General features: G+C 33.9%; 2 protein-coding genes across 3 annotated transcripts; both read right to left on the minus strand.

Moving 5' to 3' along the window:
• Window positions 1-833: 833 nt before the first annotated feature.
• On the minus strand, window positions 834-2,974 carry LOC144476291 (UPF0489 protein C5orf22 homolog). The gene is made up of 3 exons (XM_078193018.1): window positions 2,774-2,974; window positions 2,449-2,594; window positions 834-987 (listed from the first exon to the last, which is right to left on the minus strand). Exons 1-3 carry the CDS (start codon window positions 2,831-2,833, stop codon window positions 834-836), a joined length of 360 nt encoding a protein of 119 aa, XP_078049144.1. The 5' UTR covers window positions 2,834-2,974.
• A 568-nt stretch (window positions 2,975-3,542) lies between these two features.
• On the minus strand, window positions 3,543-15,793 carry LOC144476290 (uncharacterized). Of its 2 annotated transcripts, none has more exons than XM_078193017.1 (7): window positions 15,729-15,793; window positions 7,087-7,317; window positions 6,836-7,009; window positions 6,555-6,756; window positions 6,283-6,478; window positions 5,956-6,041; window positions 3,543-5,873 (listed from the first exon to the last, which is right to left on the minus strand). In XM_078193017.1, exons 2-7 carry the CDS (start codon window positions 7,271-7,273, stop codon window positions 3,953-3,955), a joined length of 2,766 nt encoding a protein of 921 aa, XP_078049143.1. In that variant the 5' UTR covers window positions 7,274-7,317; window positions 15,729-15,793; the 3' UTR covers window positions 3,543-3,952. The 2 variants fall into 2 exon arrangements, with proteins under 2 accessions (XP_078049143.1, XP_078049142.1); XM_078193016.1 differs by lacking the exon at window positions 15,729-15,793 and adding an exon at window positions 7,434-7,609.
• Between the last annotated feature and the right edge of the window lie 268 nt (window positions 15,794-16,061).

Raw genomic sequence — 16,061 nt, forward strand, 5'->3', positions numbered from 1 at the left:
AAATCAAATAGCTCCGGTAGCTTGACCATTAAGTATTCTATTAGGGTCTATATAAATACCGATCATTATTTTGTGCATAATTATGTCACTGTTTAAAAATATCCATAAACTGTTGGCATTTTGCAAGATGAAATTCTTAGCCGCTGGTTAATTAATTAAACATTAATATTGACACTAGTATTGTCAAAACAGTTAAAATGACTGATGTCTAATATTTTCTTTCACAGTTAATAAAACATATATGATAACTAAACTGCAAATTTTTATGCAATATAATGCACGAAAATAATGCATTGAGAATTTTCTATTACTTCAAATCCACAATCTACTTATAATAGAAATTGTACGTTTGAGTAAACCCAATCTTGCCATTGTTATAAAATAATAAATGTTAGTCGAGTTTAGGGTTCGGTAGTTTTAGCGTTAACTATGTAAATTCGATTGTTGCGTTTTTAATGTCAACCATATCTGTACTCATACAATACCGTACATTACGTATAAACATATCATATCTTTAAATCCTGTAAATGCGTTCATTTTTCCATAATCATTGCATAACGGTAGAAAGCAAAAGCTCATTGATAAAGCAACAGAAATATACAATATAAATGTTTATTTTCTCTAACATAAACTGCTGTTTTTTTTTCTTATAGATCTCAATTGACTCTGTGTCCGCAGTGCATTTAGTTCACAATAGCAGCTCAATTAATACGAGTGACCTTCGTGTTACGGTCACGACGATGGCACAGGATCGTTGGTTTTAATGAGCATCTCCAATTACCCGTTCACTGTGACACCTGATGAAAATGAAATGATATAGTGTACCAGGACTCTTACCTTATTGAGCCGGTGTCCTTATGCTTGCCGATGAGGAAGGTTGTCACGCCATCGTTCATCTGATTTGCCCATGGTGGTTTGACCCAGATCAGGTGCTTCAGGTGGCCAGCGTACGCCGCAGGTAACATCCAATTTTCGATGCTAATTTCACTGTGCCAGAAACACAGTATTAGTATCTGAAAAATACTGTGCTCGTCGTGCAAAAAATTCACTAAACTCGAAAACTATTCCCCCAAACAAGTCCGTAATTTCAGACTAAAGTATATTTTTTACGGGACGACACCTGTGCCTGTCACAACCCCTTCAGTGTTGTGTTTCATGGATCCAAAAGTATGTTTTAAAAAAAAGTGTCTTTTACTTAGCTTATTGTTAACTAAATATTTAATAGAAAAATATTTATTATGAATTATATTACATTTTCAAAATATAAGTTTGCTCAATGAACACTTTGACTGGTACGCCATCTATACGTGGATGGCGGAATTATTTGCTCAGATTTGGAAATTTATTTTTACGCTAGTCTATTTTATCTTCATACTTTTATTAGGATTCACAAAGAGTAATTGATATTGCACACCTTAACTTTTCAATTTTCAAACAAGACATTAATTGAAATAATTATTTATTTCAAAAGGCTAAGTTTTCATAAGATCGCTCCTCAATACTGCAACCCTTTTAACAGCGTAGAAAACTGAGAATCTATATTTGTCATAAATTTTTAAACAACCAAAATTACTGAACTGCTTTAATTGTTCAGCTATTTAATAGGTTATTTGTTTATACAGTTAACAAGCAATTCATTTTGATTCAATCGTTTAAAAAATTGATGTTGGATACCTTGCTTACCGACAGTGCATGCATCACTGTACAGAAAGCTGCCTATTCACAGGTGCTCTTTATACGATAAACATAATTAATTAAACATTTTGTGGATTTCTAAAGATTTAATTATATCTAATTCACCGCCTTTCAAATGTATTTCATGCATGACTATAAATATATCAACGAGCACGGTGATTAAAAGTATAGATTATAGAGAACTATATTGCCAAAAGCACAAATTAGTATAATATTTAATTTGTATGCATACTTTTTTGATAAGGTATCACAAATAGTACTAGTGATAATGAATACTTTAAAAAAATAATTGCTAATTTATTTGCAAATAATTATACTATACATTGTAAATAAATTATTTAAAAAAGGTTGAACCATATTAATAAAAAATGCCATGATTAATTAAAACAATCGTGGAATCATAAAATGTTACTATTTTGGCGTTTGCTACGCGATACGTTTTTCCAAACAAGGAAAAAAGATAAGCATGGAAGATATGTGTAAATTCAAAATGGTTGACAAGAGCATACAAGTGAAGAAAAATATATGGTATTATGTATCTTAAACCAATGTAAAATTTATATATTAACCTAAATTGAGATTCTCTATAAGAAAAAGAACGATTTAGAACAACAGAATTTAATTTATTCTAAAGCAACAGGAATGAATTGTAATCTGAAATCGCAGAAATTGGGGCGAAATAATGAATATGTAATTAGTGCATTACAAATTCATTTATTCCCGAAATGTACATAGTGAAGTACTTGTGTATACCTGAATAGTTGATTTTTATCCCAAACGGTGTCAGCGGACATCGTTTTTGGTATGAGCATGTCAGGATGGGAATCCAAATGAATGAATGTGTTTCCTTCAAACGGAAGATGTTTGGAGCCCAGACAACGATAGATAAACGGCAGCACCTGCGATGAAGCGCGCGAAAAGTTGTCGCATTCAAATTTTCGTATGATTATGCCTGGTCACGTGAGCTACGTCACTGGTAGTCCAACGACCAGCGCCTCTAGCGTGGCTTGGCGGAAACGTGTATGGAACAAGTTGGATGTAAACAAACAAAGAAAACGTTGACCATTCGAAAGCCTACCTCGTCGTGGCCTTCCACTACGTAAGTCGGGACCCTTTTGAAATATTTCCTCGAGAACATGTTTCTACCGCGCGCACAACTACGAGTATTTACGGACGCACCTAAATTCGAAAGAAAAAAAAAGATCGATAATCGTACTAATTATCACGATATGTAACTCGCAACCCACGACCGCGATTAAGAGACGCCTTCACGCGAAAGCACGTGGTGACCGACTGAAGTATGCCAGGCGGACAGCTCAAACGATTATTTTGCGAATAAAGGACGGACACGACGAGGCGCGTACCCCAAATTCTCACGAGACGAGTTTCGTAAGGTGGCTTTTTTTTCCCCTTTGCGTGCCCCTCAAAGAAACGCCTTAGAAACCTGATCTCTCTAACTCACAGCCGGCCCGCAATGAACAAATATGTAAATAAGGTCATTTCGCATTTCCTACATACAGCGTAATAATTAGTAATAACTAGACTGTGAATTTTTATGTAAAATGAAAATATTTAACTCGTAGTAAACAAAAGTTAAGTCAAAACTGATTTCATCTCTTAACAATTGTAACGAATTGCGAAATTTTTTAAATTCGATCATAAAATAATTAAATACCTGTGATATGTTTGGAATAGTAATTTAAGGTGATATGAATTGTTTAAATTAGACATTTAAAAGAAGTAATATTTTACTAATCATAATTTTCTATATATCTCTAAAAACCAAATAATGTTTACATGCACCGAAATTAATAAAATATTTCAAGGGCACCTGATTAATAAAACATTCTTTCTCTGAGCTTTGCAATTACCAAATTGATAATAATATAGTAATAAATTTTACAATTGCCACTGTCTTATGTTTGACTTTGATACATTTATTATAAACGCATAAAAATCTGTAGTTTAATAATAGTAATTGTATGACATTGTTTTTCAATCCTGGTCACAGACTATTAGATTCCTGCATTTCATACCTTGTCAGTAATATGTACATGAGCTACTCTCTTATAAATTTATTTCCTAATAAAATACTTCAATATAAAACATATCTATATAAGCATAATCTTGTGTTAAATTAATTGCATCATAATTAGTATATATGCGAACGAACTTATGAAATTGTTTATAAAATTTGGAAAAATAATACAATATTTGTTATCACATATATAAATTGTTTAAATTTACATTATCCACTTCATGGTGCCCACCCGTAAAGCATCTGAGTTTTATACAGTTCCATGTGTAACCGGTCTGTTTCGGTTCTTAATGATGTTAAAAACTGTTCAATATTCGTTTCGTCTTCGTTAATATCTTTATTTGGTGGATGATAATAATTAGTGTCGTTATTCCAGTAACTGAAATTTCCTATTTGTTCTACATCTTCTTGGTCCACAGTTTCAAATTGTCCAATATCTTCTCTTAAATAGATTTCATCTGCTACACATCCTTCTTGATCGAATTCATCCTGGTTTGTTGCTTCATATTGTATTATCGTAAATAATTCATCAAATGATATCTCTTTTAGATCATTTAATTTTTGAAGGATGTTATATTGTTCAGCTTCACTTAAGCTATGTACAAATTCTATTAATTCTATCAATCTTCGGCCGGGATACGGGCTCGATCTCAAATACTGTAATGCTGTTCGATAATCATCTATATCGGAATTAGTAATCATGAGATTCGGCATATATTCGTATACGTTAACAGGGTACGGAAAATAAGCGGAGAATTCTTTGTCAGATTTTCTATGTAATGATTTGAAATCTTCTATTTCTCTATATAGCTGCAACAAATCTGTATCCGATGATCCAGAATACAGATATGTATCGTTAACTTCATCTTCATTACGTATTTCTGGATAAATGCACAAAACTGCTTGTTTTTGTACACTAAAAAATGTTTTGAGCTTCTTAATATAATCGACGTAAAACATTCCTTGTATAGATTCTGTCACAGTTTCCAATGTGTAATTGAATAATTCAATTTCGACATCCAACTTTTGTTTCCACGCAGTTGCCTGTTTTATTTGAATTTCCTCAAGCTTTTCGTCAATGTAGTTTTGTCTGTTATCTGTCTCATTGAAATGACGAAAAGTATTGATTATTTCATTCTGATGATATTGATGATCTGGCTCCGTTGTCAGTAACTCTGTATTTGTAATAATATCTCTAGTAGATTCTACATCTAAACTTTTGCCAGGAAAATTATATCTTAAGCGTTCAATAATGTTTTCAATATCAGTATCAGATAGATCAGCCTGTCGCACGTCCGTCAAGTCAACTTCGAACTCCGTCTCTTCATTAGCTTTTTCCCAATCAGAAGGATTGTCGGGAACAGGATCTAATTTAAATTTATGTATCACTTTTGGTTGCGATGTACTATAACATTCGACTTCCATTTCCTTCTTGTCTTCTTTAATAGATTCAAATTCATTTTTATCATCACTATTTTCCAAATTTGAGTACCTCGCTTTAAATTTATTTTTTTTATGTATATTTTTACTGTTCTTCTTTACAGTACCTTTTACATTTTTCGTGGACTGTATATTATTCGTTATTGTATTGGTTTCATTTCCAAAGTCTTCATCGCTATTTAAATTTTTGTCACTTTTTAATCGGATTCTATCATCTATTGAAATTAGATCATGTATACTTTCGGTATATATATCAGATCTTAACGCACTTTCTTTAGCTTCAGATTTAGCAAAAATTTTTTCAAGTTCGCTAACAGGAGTAGTCCAAATATTTTCTGGATTTGTAGGGAGTTTTAGTACATAGAAGTTTGAACCACCAACTGAGGCTAATAATTGTGTGAATGTTTCAAGTTCGTTGTCTGCAATTATTGTGATTGAAATACCATACGATCCATAACGTCCAGCTCTTCCTATTCTGTGTAAATATGTCGCCGCATCTATAGGTGAGTCAAAGTTAACGACTAAGTTCACATTATCTGCATCTATACCTCTTGCAGTTAAATCTGTCGTTAGCATTATTCTACATTTAAATGTTTTTAATTTATTGATTGCTTCAAGTCTTTTCTTCATGTCTTGATTTCCAGCAATATAAGTCGCCGTGAAACCCATAGAATTAATTTTATTGCACACAGACTGTGCTCTGAAACGAGAAATTTTATCTTAAATATCAAACATAATTTGTTATCCAAGCATAAAAAAAATGATTACAATACAATACTCACCTTGATTGGTAATTCGAAAAGACCAAGCTTTGTTTGAATTGTACTTTATTAAATATTTTTATCAGTTGATCTACTTTTATTTGAACCTAATATACAAAGTAAATATGAGTACCTTATAGTAAGATAATTACATACAGGATATTGAGAATTTCTGCTGTGTCGATATAAATAAAAAATTTTCTAAAAACGTTAACAAATTCGTAGCGATTTTCAAACAACTTCAATATTTTTTACATGATTTATCATTTAACAGTTATTTGAAATTACAGAAATACGTATATACCCTGTATAAATTTGTTTTAATGAAATATCACAAATAAATCAAACCTGTTTCATTGCATTTGGATGAAACGGAACAATTGCTACAAATTGTTTGAGTCCAATGAGTATTGGTCCATCATTATCTGGAGATGTTAAAACCGGAGAACACATATATGTTGATAAAAAGGTTTCAAGGTCACCAGGATAGGTTGCGCTCGATGCTATTACTTGTTTACTCAATGGTAATTTTGAAAAAATAAAACTGAAAATTTTAAAAGCTTATAGATTACTTGTTTCCAATACCTAACTGATAACAGTATAATTTTTATTGTACTAACTTAATGTCCTTCTGAAAACTGCTTTCCATTAATTTGTCAGCTTCATCTAGAATAAATAATCTAACATTTTCAACTATTAGCAGTCCTTTCTCAATTAAGTGTCTAATTCTTCCTGGAGCACCAACAGCTATATGACAACCATTTACTTTCTTTTTATCATTATCGAAAGCCATACCTCCAATAAATACTTCAACTTTTAAGCCTAAAACAGTAAAATGGTATTTACATTTTGATTCCTTAATGTAATAAGAATCTTTTATCAACTTTCAAATAAAATCTACCATTCATTTCATATCCTATGGAGGAACAAACTTCCGAAATCTGAACAGCAATTTCTCTGGTTGGGGCTAGCATTAATACTTGCACAGATGGTACCTGTATGTCAACCATCTCAAGCGCTATCACACAAAATACTAAGGTTTTACCAGTCCCTGATTTGGCACGCATTATAAGATCTATAACGAATAATTAATACTATTAATTATGAGCTATCAACAACTCGGTAAGTATAATTGAATAAAATAGTATTTACCAAATCCACATCTTCCCAATGGAATAGCCTTTAGCTGTATCGGCGATGGTTTCTCAAATCCACAACCGAATAATCCATCCAGAATCTTTTGGGAAAAACCCATTTGATAAAATGTAACATCTTCTTTTATTTTAATATCCTGTGTGTGCGGCTTTTTGTGTATGTCATGTGCAATAATATGAGCCATTCTCCTTTGAAATAATATGTTGCTTAGATATAGCTACAACAAAACTTTAAAAACACAGACATATATTTACTTTTTAATTTAATATTATCATTTTTACATAAATTGTATTTATTACTGTATGCACTAAATAATGGAAACAATATGTATAAAAATAACATACTTCAATCTTAATCTTCCCCTGCATAAAATTTGTCTCAGTATTTATTTTTTATAAACTATCATTAAACTATGAATAAATATTCGTGACTAAGTTAAGGATCACATATATTATCAGTGGTCACTATTATTATATCATTGTTATTGAATGACTCCGGGTGCCGCTAGTAAAATGTATACATATAGTGCATCAGGGTTAAATCATAGAATTACTACAGTATAGTATAGCCTCACCATATTATGTCATGCCAGGGGCAAAGAGTTCAGAAATTTGACGCACGGTACAAAAACTGTTCTCTGATTGTTTTATGCTCTACAGCAGTGCTGCCCTCACAGCTTTAGACAATACAAGGTTTCCCGAACCCGCGGAAACTATTTTTATCCGGGTCTATATCTTTTCGACTAATGGTAATAAATGTTTGTTGCAAATTTACAAATTACAGATATACTAATACTTCATGAAATTTTAGCTTGACGTAACATAAAACGTAATTTTTAATAAATTAAATTATGTTAAACTTATATTTTCATTTCCTTCGCTTGTAAATGAGATATATCGAATACTCGGTTCTCACTAAGAACCTTTAATTTCTGAAATGTCGGTAACGATTATCGTGACACAGAATTAATGATAGGGCTTCTGAAGTCTCATTTTAGGTGATAACATTATACCGTAGACTTAGAATCTATACAGCATAGCATTTTATAGTTTTTTTTTTTTTAATTTTGGGGAGTTCTAGTGCCTCTTTACCATCACCTGCCGCGCTTTGCTCTACCGATAGTTCACGAATTTAAGCACGTTAGCAAGAAACGAATATATTCTATATTTTATTTCTACTACGAGTGCTAAGTATTATTTGGAGACAGTTAATGTATACAGTGAGATCATTTAAATGAGGGAAATAGTATTTATGAATTTACTATAGAAGTACAATATAAAGTGTAATTATTTTTACGGACAGGTAAGCAATTATTTCTTATAATTACGTAATTAGTGATGGAACTCGCATAGCAAATGTTTTATACATTTTTTCATGCAGATAGGTATTTAAAACGTTAATTGTATAAACTTTACAGTGATATCATTGCAAAAAATTCATTGCATGCAATTTCTGTACGGATCCTAAGTTTGTGCCCAATGAATTATTTTGCCACCCAAAAATAGAGTTTTAGATATTTAAGAAATTTAAGCTTGTTAGCAAGGATTGAGCATTTTGTACACTTCATATGAATTACGACACGTTTTATGACTTGGAGGCCACAGATCATACGACTTTTAATTTTATCTAACTTTACTAATTTAACTTCGTTCAAACAACTCTTAAACCTAGTATTAAACTCCTTACAAACTTTTAAATATATGTACAACGAAAGCGATTTAACGAAATCAGTTTTCCAAATACATATACTTCAAAAGTACTTCTGCGCTCGAATTCTGTTAGTTATTTTTCTTTATACGTTAGATTTTAAAGCAGACGAGAAAATAGTAGAAGGTATCGACAGGGAAAGAAATTTTCATAATTATTAAAAGGTTAGAAATCGTAAGTGTATCAGCAGAATATTAGTATACAGTTATTGCCTCCAAATAATATTCAGCACTTGTAGTAAAAATGAAATATACAGAATATTTGCTTCTTCAAACTATCGGTAATACTGAGTGCGACAAGAAATAGTAAAAGAAATGGAAAATCAATGGAAATAGAAAAGCTCATAGGATGCAATGTCTGTACAGATCCCAAATCTGTCCTATAGTGATGTGGCAGTACGGACCCCTGATAAATGCTTGGAGAACTCGTCGTAAGAGGTAGCTTTATCGTCAAATTTTACTTTTACCCCATCGGTCACGTTGTCCAACAGTTTCAATGGTTCACCATTACCTGCAATAGCGCTATTTTAATATTTTCACAAGCACATGATTCGGTCCGGATTTTACATAGAACATTATAACAAAAGCGGCAAAAATCATCTGTCTAGTTTAATTTATGCAGATAGGAAATTTTTGACATGATGCAAATGGTGAAGAGTCTTATGAACATGTCTATATTTTTAGAATAATCTTTTAACCTCTCAATGGGCTGATTTCATGCTATTCAAATTCTCTCCAATTGTCTCTCGACATGTAAAGAAAAATAAACAATTTGAGAAGAGAAGATACCAACATGCAAGGATGTATCAAAATTATTGTAACACAATTAACTTTATAATATACTGTACTCGTAACATTTGAGCATAACTTATAAAAAAAGAGCATGAGACTCACATTTTGATGTGATGTTGGTTTTGGAAGCGGTAGCAACAAAGGAAAGCAGCAGAAGAAAGAAAGCAACAACAAGAAATGCAGGTGAGGGGAACAAAAATTTGGAAAAATCATCAGAACTGACCACTAAGATGAACACACATGACCACTGGAACGACCACTGACAACCACTTGAATGACTACTTATACCTACTTGAATGGCTACTGATAACCCTTAGAATGACCACTGATAATCGCTTGAATGAACACTGATAACCGTTGGAATGAACACTGATAACCGTTGGAATGACCACTGATAATCGCTTGAATAACCACTAATAGCCGCTTCAATGACCATTGATGACTGAAGCACAAAAATTGGATTTCATGTGGATATATTAGATGTGATAGCAGGTATAAATTTTCAAATGTTTCTTAAAGAAACGTTGGCGGTCATGACTGTAACCCAACCGCTACAATAACTTTCATTACAAATTAAGCTGTGCAGTTTGTCATATGTTGTTCGTGGTTAACGGACTATCAACAGAGCATGACGTGGATTTACAGCTAATTGAATGATTTTCTTATTAATATTTCTAAGATTTTCAAATTAGTAAAAATTCAAAAAATTCACTTCTTGTTCATTATTTCGAATGCGACTCAGAGTCTGAGCGAATCCACGGAGCGAAGCAGGGTTCAGTTCGCTGGCTGGACCTCGTTGCAGCACGTTGAAAATTCGCGCGCTCGCGTCTCATTGGCTACTTTTTTTCGTTAATAACTCGCAAACAAAGCCACGGATTGCATTTTCGCTATGGAAGAAGTTACTCCAAATGACCTCAGGAACCCTTCCCCAAGTTACAATAATTTTGATACACCCGTAGATATCAATAACTATAACAATAAGGCGCAAGTCTCGAATAATCGTATTATCCCTTCCCAAATTGTCAATTTACGTTTACAAGCTGAAGAACGATCGAGGAAAATATACTGTACGTATCCTATTCGTGACTAATGACCCGGCAGAAAATCATATATTATTTATCATTTCCCAATTGATTTTTTATTTCATTCGTTTGGTCTAGTTCTTTATGCGACGATTCTTGAAAAGTTTGAATCAGAATACTATTGAAATATTTTAAAATACACATTATTATAATGATTGCCTGAAAACAATATTAGATTAAAGTACCATCGTTCCATAGTACCACCGTTCGGTGTTCTCATTATAATAATTTATTAATTCCAAGAAAAGTAAAAATTAATTATATTAGCACGTTCCTTCCCGAACTTAGTTTACTCAACTCTTCATTCTGGCCAATTGATACTTTAAAAATTGATATATTACATGCAATTAATAACTGTTGTATATATAACAATGAAACAAACTTATTATGGCTCATTCTTTTGGTGGAAATTAATTCTTTAGTTTTAAACTTCTCATAAAATGTCTTTTCGGCGCATTAAATAAACACGTAAGCGTGCACCACTGGTGATACACGCGGCACGGTACGTGTTAAATTGTAAATCATAATTTATGCTCTCTGCGGTTTACTTCCAGTGACTCCTCCTTTCGAAATTAAAAGACCGCAAACAATTTTTGCATCGATAGTGCTCGGAGTCAGTCCTTCGAATGCGTGATCGATTATCTCGTCTCGGTAAAAAAGATAGGCGACAGGTAAAAAAAAAAACGCGCGACGTCCTTCTGTCGTGGCACGGAAGCCACGTTTCAAATAATCAAGGTGAATCGACGTTCCGACATGATGCGTGCGTGCGTGCGCGAATCTCGAAGTGAATTCCAGTAAGCGAGCGCTGCAGGAAAATGCGTTTGCAAGCATTTTCTTCAATAGCGATCATGCACAAAATATTCCTATCACCCGTTACTCAGATAAAATATTGCTAGTTGCAGATCGCTCTACTATTTAGATCCCGAGACAATGGAGCTTTAATAATTCGTTTCGAATCGTCGTTCAATACTTCTCAGTCGCGGCATAATATCATTGTATAATATAAACATATTATTATATTGTTGATTACATATAAGTCAGTGATATATAACAATATAGGCATCCTATTTATGCATTGTGCGACACATTTTTGAATATGAAATATGCTCAGATTAAAGGGACATAGTATGTAGTGGAGATACATATAACATAATACATACATACAATGTAATGTACTTTATAATAATGCAAATATAACATAGTGTAACGCATATAAATGTGAAGATAATTTTCAAAAAAATAAAGCGAAATTAGCTTCTAGGTTTAAGGGTAATAAAGGTCAGTAGTTTCTTACTTAGAATTCAATATTCCTCCATATTTTTATTTTAAATATTGTATTCCACTTAAGAAAAAGAAGTTCACCTTCAAATCTCTGGAACGGCTTCATCTATAAAAAGAAAAAATACGCTATGTATTATACTATCCTTCTTCAAACCACACAACTTTGTTATTAAAAAATTTGTTGCCCGTTGCACATTTTGTAAATTGCAGAAGGTGCGCAAGTTGCGTGAACCACCCTGTATGTTTTAAAAATGTGGAAATCTCTTTAATAAATTATATATAAATTCGATTTCGAAAATATTGAACCATAAAATATCATTCATATCGTTGAACTAATATAATATACGTCTCTTGTACGTTCACCTGAATATCTGCGATTCCATATCTACTAAACTTTAGCTGCGTGAGTTCTTTGCGAGACTGACATCATCATTTTGCCGCAAGGAATTAGATTAAGATATAACTAGGCAATGTGGTTGATGTTCCTGTTACACATGCCAACGAAAGTCTACAGTGTAATTGTATATTTCGTACACTTTGACCTACAGCCAAGAAGTGTCTAAATAGTTTTATTAAATAAATATATAAACTTAGTAGCGCAGTATTTCTTTTGTTAAATTCCATTGTCGAAGCATACTCGATATAAACAGCTTCACGCAGTCCGCCGTATTCTATCTGTATCGCACGCACAGCAGTTATTGTCAACGATCGTAGCGTGCCTTCGTTAGAAATTCAAATGGGGGACTGGCATAAATAATTTTTTACATAAAGCAATCCTTACATAAGCCATTTGGAGAATGCTCGTTCGAATTCATTTGAATAACGCGTCCCATGATAACTGCGAGGGTATCATTGACATCGTTTCGTGACGCGGTATTGCGACTTTGAAATGCTTTTGCCGTGATGTCGCCTCGAAATTTTATGCAACAGAGATAGACATCCGTCTTCGATTTCCGTCGGCCGTTTCTCGTCAATATTTCAAACGATTCTAGACAGAGATTCTACGCATTCTAGAGGTCACGGATCGCCGGCGTAATTAAAACCGTCGACATCGAACGACGAAACACCATCAACTATGCAAATCTATTTGAAACAAGTACGTTGTACAGGCGAATATCAATTAACACCATTAACGAACGTTAACGCTCCGATTCAGCGTCTTTACGTTTTATTCTACAAAAAGGTAACATTCGCGAACAGCATATTCAATGCATGAATTCATTTGATTGCACGTGTCGTGCTACCTTGGAGGCAGCAGATTACGAAGTCGTCGGTCTTTTTGTAAAACATATGCCGTTTAAAAAAGCATTTACGACTTTAGAAGCGTTTACGTGAAAATATTTACGTCATTGAATTTTCATTTCGCGATCTTTCAAAAAGCATTGCACTGTTTTCTCAAACTCATCAAGGCTGAAACCAAATTGCCCAGTATTTTTACTTTTTGCATTTCATTTTATGCTTGCAAAAACTCGCGCGTTTTTACTGGAACCTGTTTTACTTAGTGTTTCGATTTGAAATTCGATTAACACGCTCGCCTCCAGCCACCGCATATGCATGTACGATTGCCGCGATTTTGTAGTTTGTGTGAAGTGGATCAAGTTAATTTCATGCATATCGATTTTACAAGAGGATACGTTGCATTTAATAAAACGCCGCAATTACGAACACTGTTATCGGAGTAAACGTTGGTAAGGAACGTGTCAGTGCTACAGGGTGTCCTAAAATTATAGTACTCCCGGAGAATGAAGGATTCCTGAGGTCATTTGAAGTAACTTCTTCCTCAGAAAAAATGCAATCGGCGATATTGTTTTGCGAGTTATTAACGCTCCTGGCACGGACTGCATTTTTGCTAAGGAATAAGTTACTTCAAATGACTTCATTTCGTAAGATACCATATTTTTGGGACATACTAAATACTTACACTGCCGATAAATCCGACCGGCTTCCCATTTTTTAGTTTAAAGTTGCTCAAATTATAATTATCGTGTAGAAAACAGGAAATTTCTTAGTCCAAGTATGCAGTATAATAAAAATGGATATTTTTAAGTAAATTCTGTCTTGTAATTCTTATAAAGCAGCAGATTCGCAATAGAGATTTCGTGCATGATTTATAAATGTTATTCATTTCTTCTGCATCGAAACAAAATCTAATTCTTTTATTATTAAAATCTAGAAACGAAAGTGGGATAGAAGTACCATGAATGAAACATTGCCACTATCTCTAAAATTGTGAATCTTCCTGTAAGAAAATTGTACTTGTTTTGTAACTATATTAAGTACATTTAATCAGACTTAATTTGAAGCCGCTGTCAGTTAATATGCAACCATGTCAATTAATCGTTTTTACTCTCGAAAGTAATACTACTCATGTATGATGTACTGTTACTATTTATTGAATTTTCATTTATTCCATTCAATCAAGAATTCCTTCAAGAATGTTGGCATACAGCATCGGACGGACTTGTTTTATAACAGTAATTAAAGGGGTGACATTTTTAATGTCGTTACCAGTTTTATGAATGGTAGACACGGAATATTATAGATCTGTAGTAAATGGTTAAATTAAACATGCGTCATAAAAGGTGCCCTCGACTTTTCTCGCTTATTATATCATTAACCTGCAAGATATCTGGGCTCATAAATTTCTGTTATCTTTTTCGAGTCTCTTTTTACACAAAGCAATTACTTCTTAATTTTATCATTAGTATATTATATTACAAGTACTTGCAATTAACCTTTTAGACACGACGCGCCATAATAGTGGCTTTCGCGGATGTTTCGTGCTTGTAAAAATTCAATTGTATTATTAGTTATTAAAGCAAACGATTATAGTGGAAGTGTATATGTACAATACACTAAGAAACAAATACATATTTAGTTAATACTATATATAACTATACTAAAAAAAAATATATACCAAGAGAAATGGTAATTAGTTATGAAAAATTTAATTCGCACAAAATTCAGCCGTACCTAAGAGGTTAATAAAGCAACAATGCGTGTAAGATCAATACCAATATTACCTTATTTTAACGTACACAAAATGTCATTTTAAAAAAAATTAAAAACAAGACATGCAGTCTTAGGAGAAACTAATCGACATTACGCATTCTTATGGTAAGAGCAGTGATCTTTCGACTCTTTCAAAGTAGAATAAAAGAGGTCATTTAGCTTTTTCTTGTTATCTTGTCCTAAATAAAAGTGTCCATCCCCAATGACTTCCTCTCTAAATGTAGACAAGCAGGGAACTATTATTGCCTCGTTCTATTACGAAAATTATCGGGGACGACGAAGTGCTAATTGACGCGGCTGTGAAAGGGATCGTAATGCAAGGGACTAGACGAGAGAAACCGTTACACGGAAGCAACAGTCGTTTCCTCTGTTGCAAACAAAATCGAAAAGAACCGCAGAGAAAAATACGACGACTAGCCAATAGTACTTTTGTTGTCCGCCGTGGGTACCTGCTTCCGACGCAGCCAACTTTGCAGTTTCTTTTCTGATTCATGCGAGAGGCTGCGCGGACGACGCGAAACACGTCTGGAATGGGATAAACAACGGTACTAAATCTGTTGTCGCGACCGTAAACCGCTTCGCCGAGAGAAATAAATAGTTAAAATGATGTCTGTCGATGTTCGCGGCATTTAACGCACTGAAATGACCGCGATTCTTAGGCGGCCGAGGAAAAGGGGCGCGCGTAGCGCTGGCCAACGCCGCGGCGCAGGCGGAACGTTCAAACTCCGGGCCGCTGAATGGCCAATAAAAGTTTATTCCTACGTACGTGGCAATGAAAATTTATCGCGTCGCTGTGATATCAAGCGAAACGAAACGCAGGTGCGCCGGATCGTTGCTGCGAATTTACTTGCGGTTTCAGCAAAAACACGGCGAAACGGTGCGCCCCCTTTCACGCGTGTTGCGACCTTTTTACGCGACACACACGGTATTTTCGACGTTGTTGCATAACGCCGCGGCATTCCATCGATTGCTCTATTCTCGAGCTTTCCGATGCCGAGCTATCCGCGTCGCGTCGCGAGGAAAACGCGAGAAAGAAAACCGGCGGCTCCTCTCCTTTTCTCGCGGCGATGCGACTGCAGTTTGTAATTCAGCGCGTAGC

Source organism: Augochlora pura, chromosome 10 (assembly GCF_028453695.1).
Source record: "Augochlora pura isolate Apur16 chromosome 10, APUR_v2.2.1, whole genome shotgun sequence".
Taxonomy (NCBI): domain Eukaryota; kingdom Metazoa; phylum Arthropoda; class Insecta; order Hymenoptera; family Halictidae; genus Augochlora; species Augochlora pura.

Coding starts and splice junctions, on each gene's coding strand:
- LOC144476291 (XM_078193018.1), bottom strand. CDS start 2,833: ATGTTCTCGAGGAAATATTTCAAAAGGGTCCCGACTTACGTAGTGGAA. Junction 2,595..2,773: donor TAGTGGAAGGCCACGACGAG/GTAGGCTTTCGA, acceptor GCTTCATCGCAG/GTGCTGCCGTTTATCTATCG. Junction 988..2,448: donor GATAAAAATCAACTATTCAG/GTATACACAAGT, acceptor TTTCTGGCACAG/TGAAATTAGCATCGAAAATT.
- LOC144476290 (XM_078193017.1), bottom strand. CDS start 7,273: ATGGCTCATATTATTGCACATGACATACACAAAAAGCCGCACACACAG. Junction 7,010..7,086: donor ATTGGGAAGATGTGGATTTG/GTAAATACTATT, acceptor TATTCGTTATAG/ATCTTATAATGCGTGCCAAA. Junction 6,757..6,835: donor CATAGGATATGAAATGAATG/GTAGATTTTATT, acceptor TTACTGTTTTAG/GCTTAAAAGTTGAAGTATTT.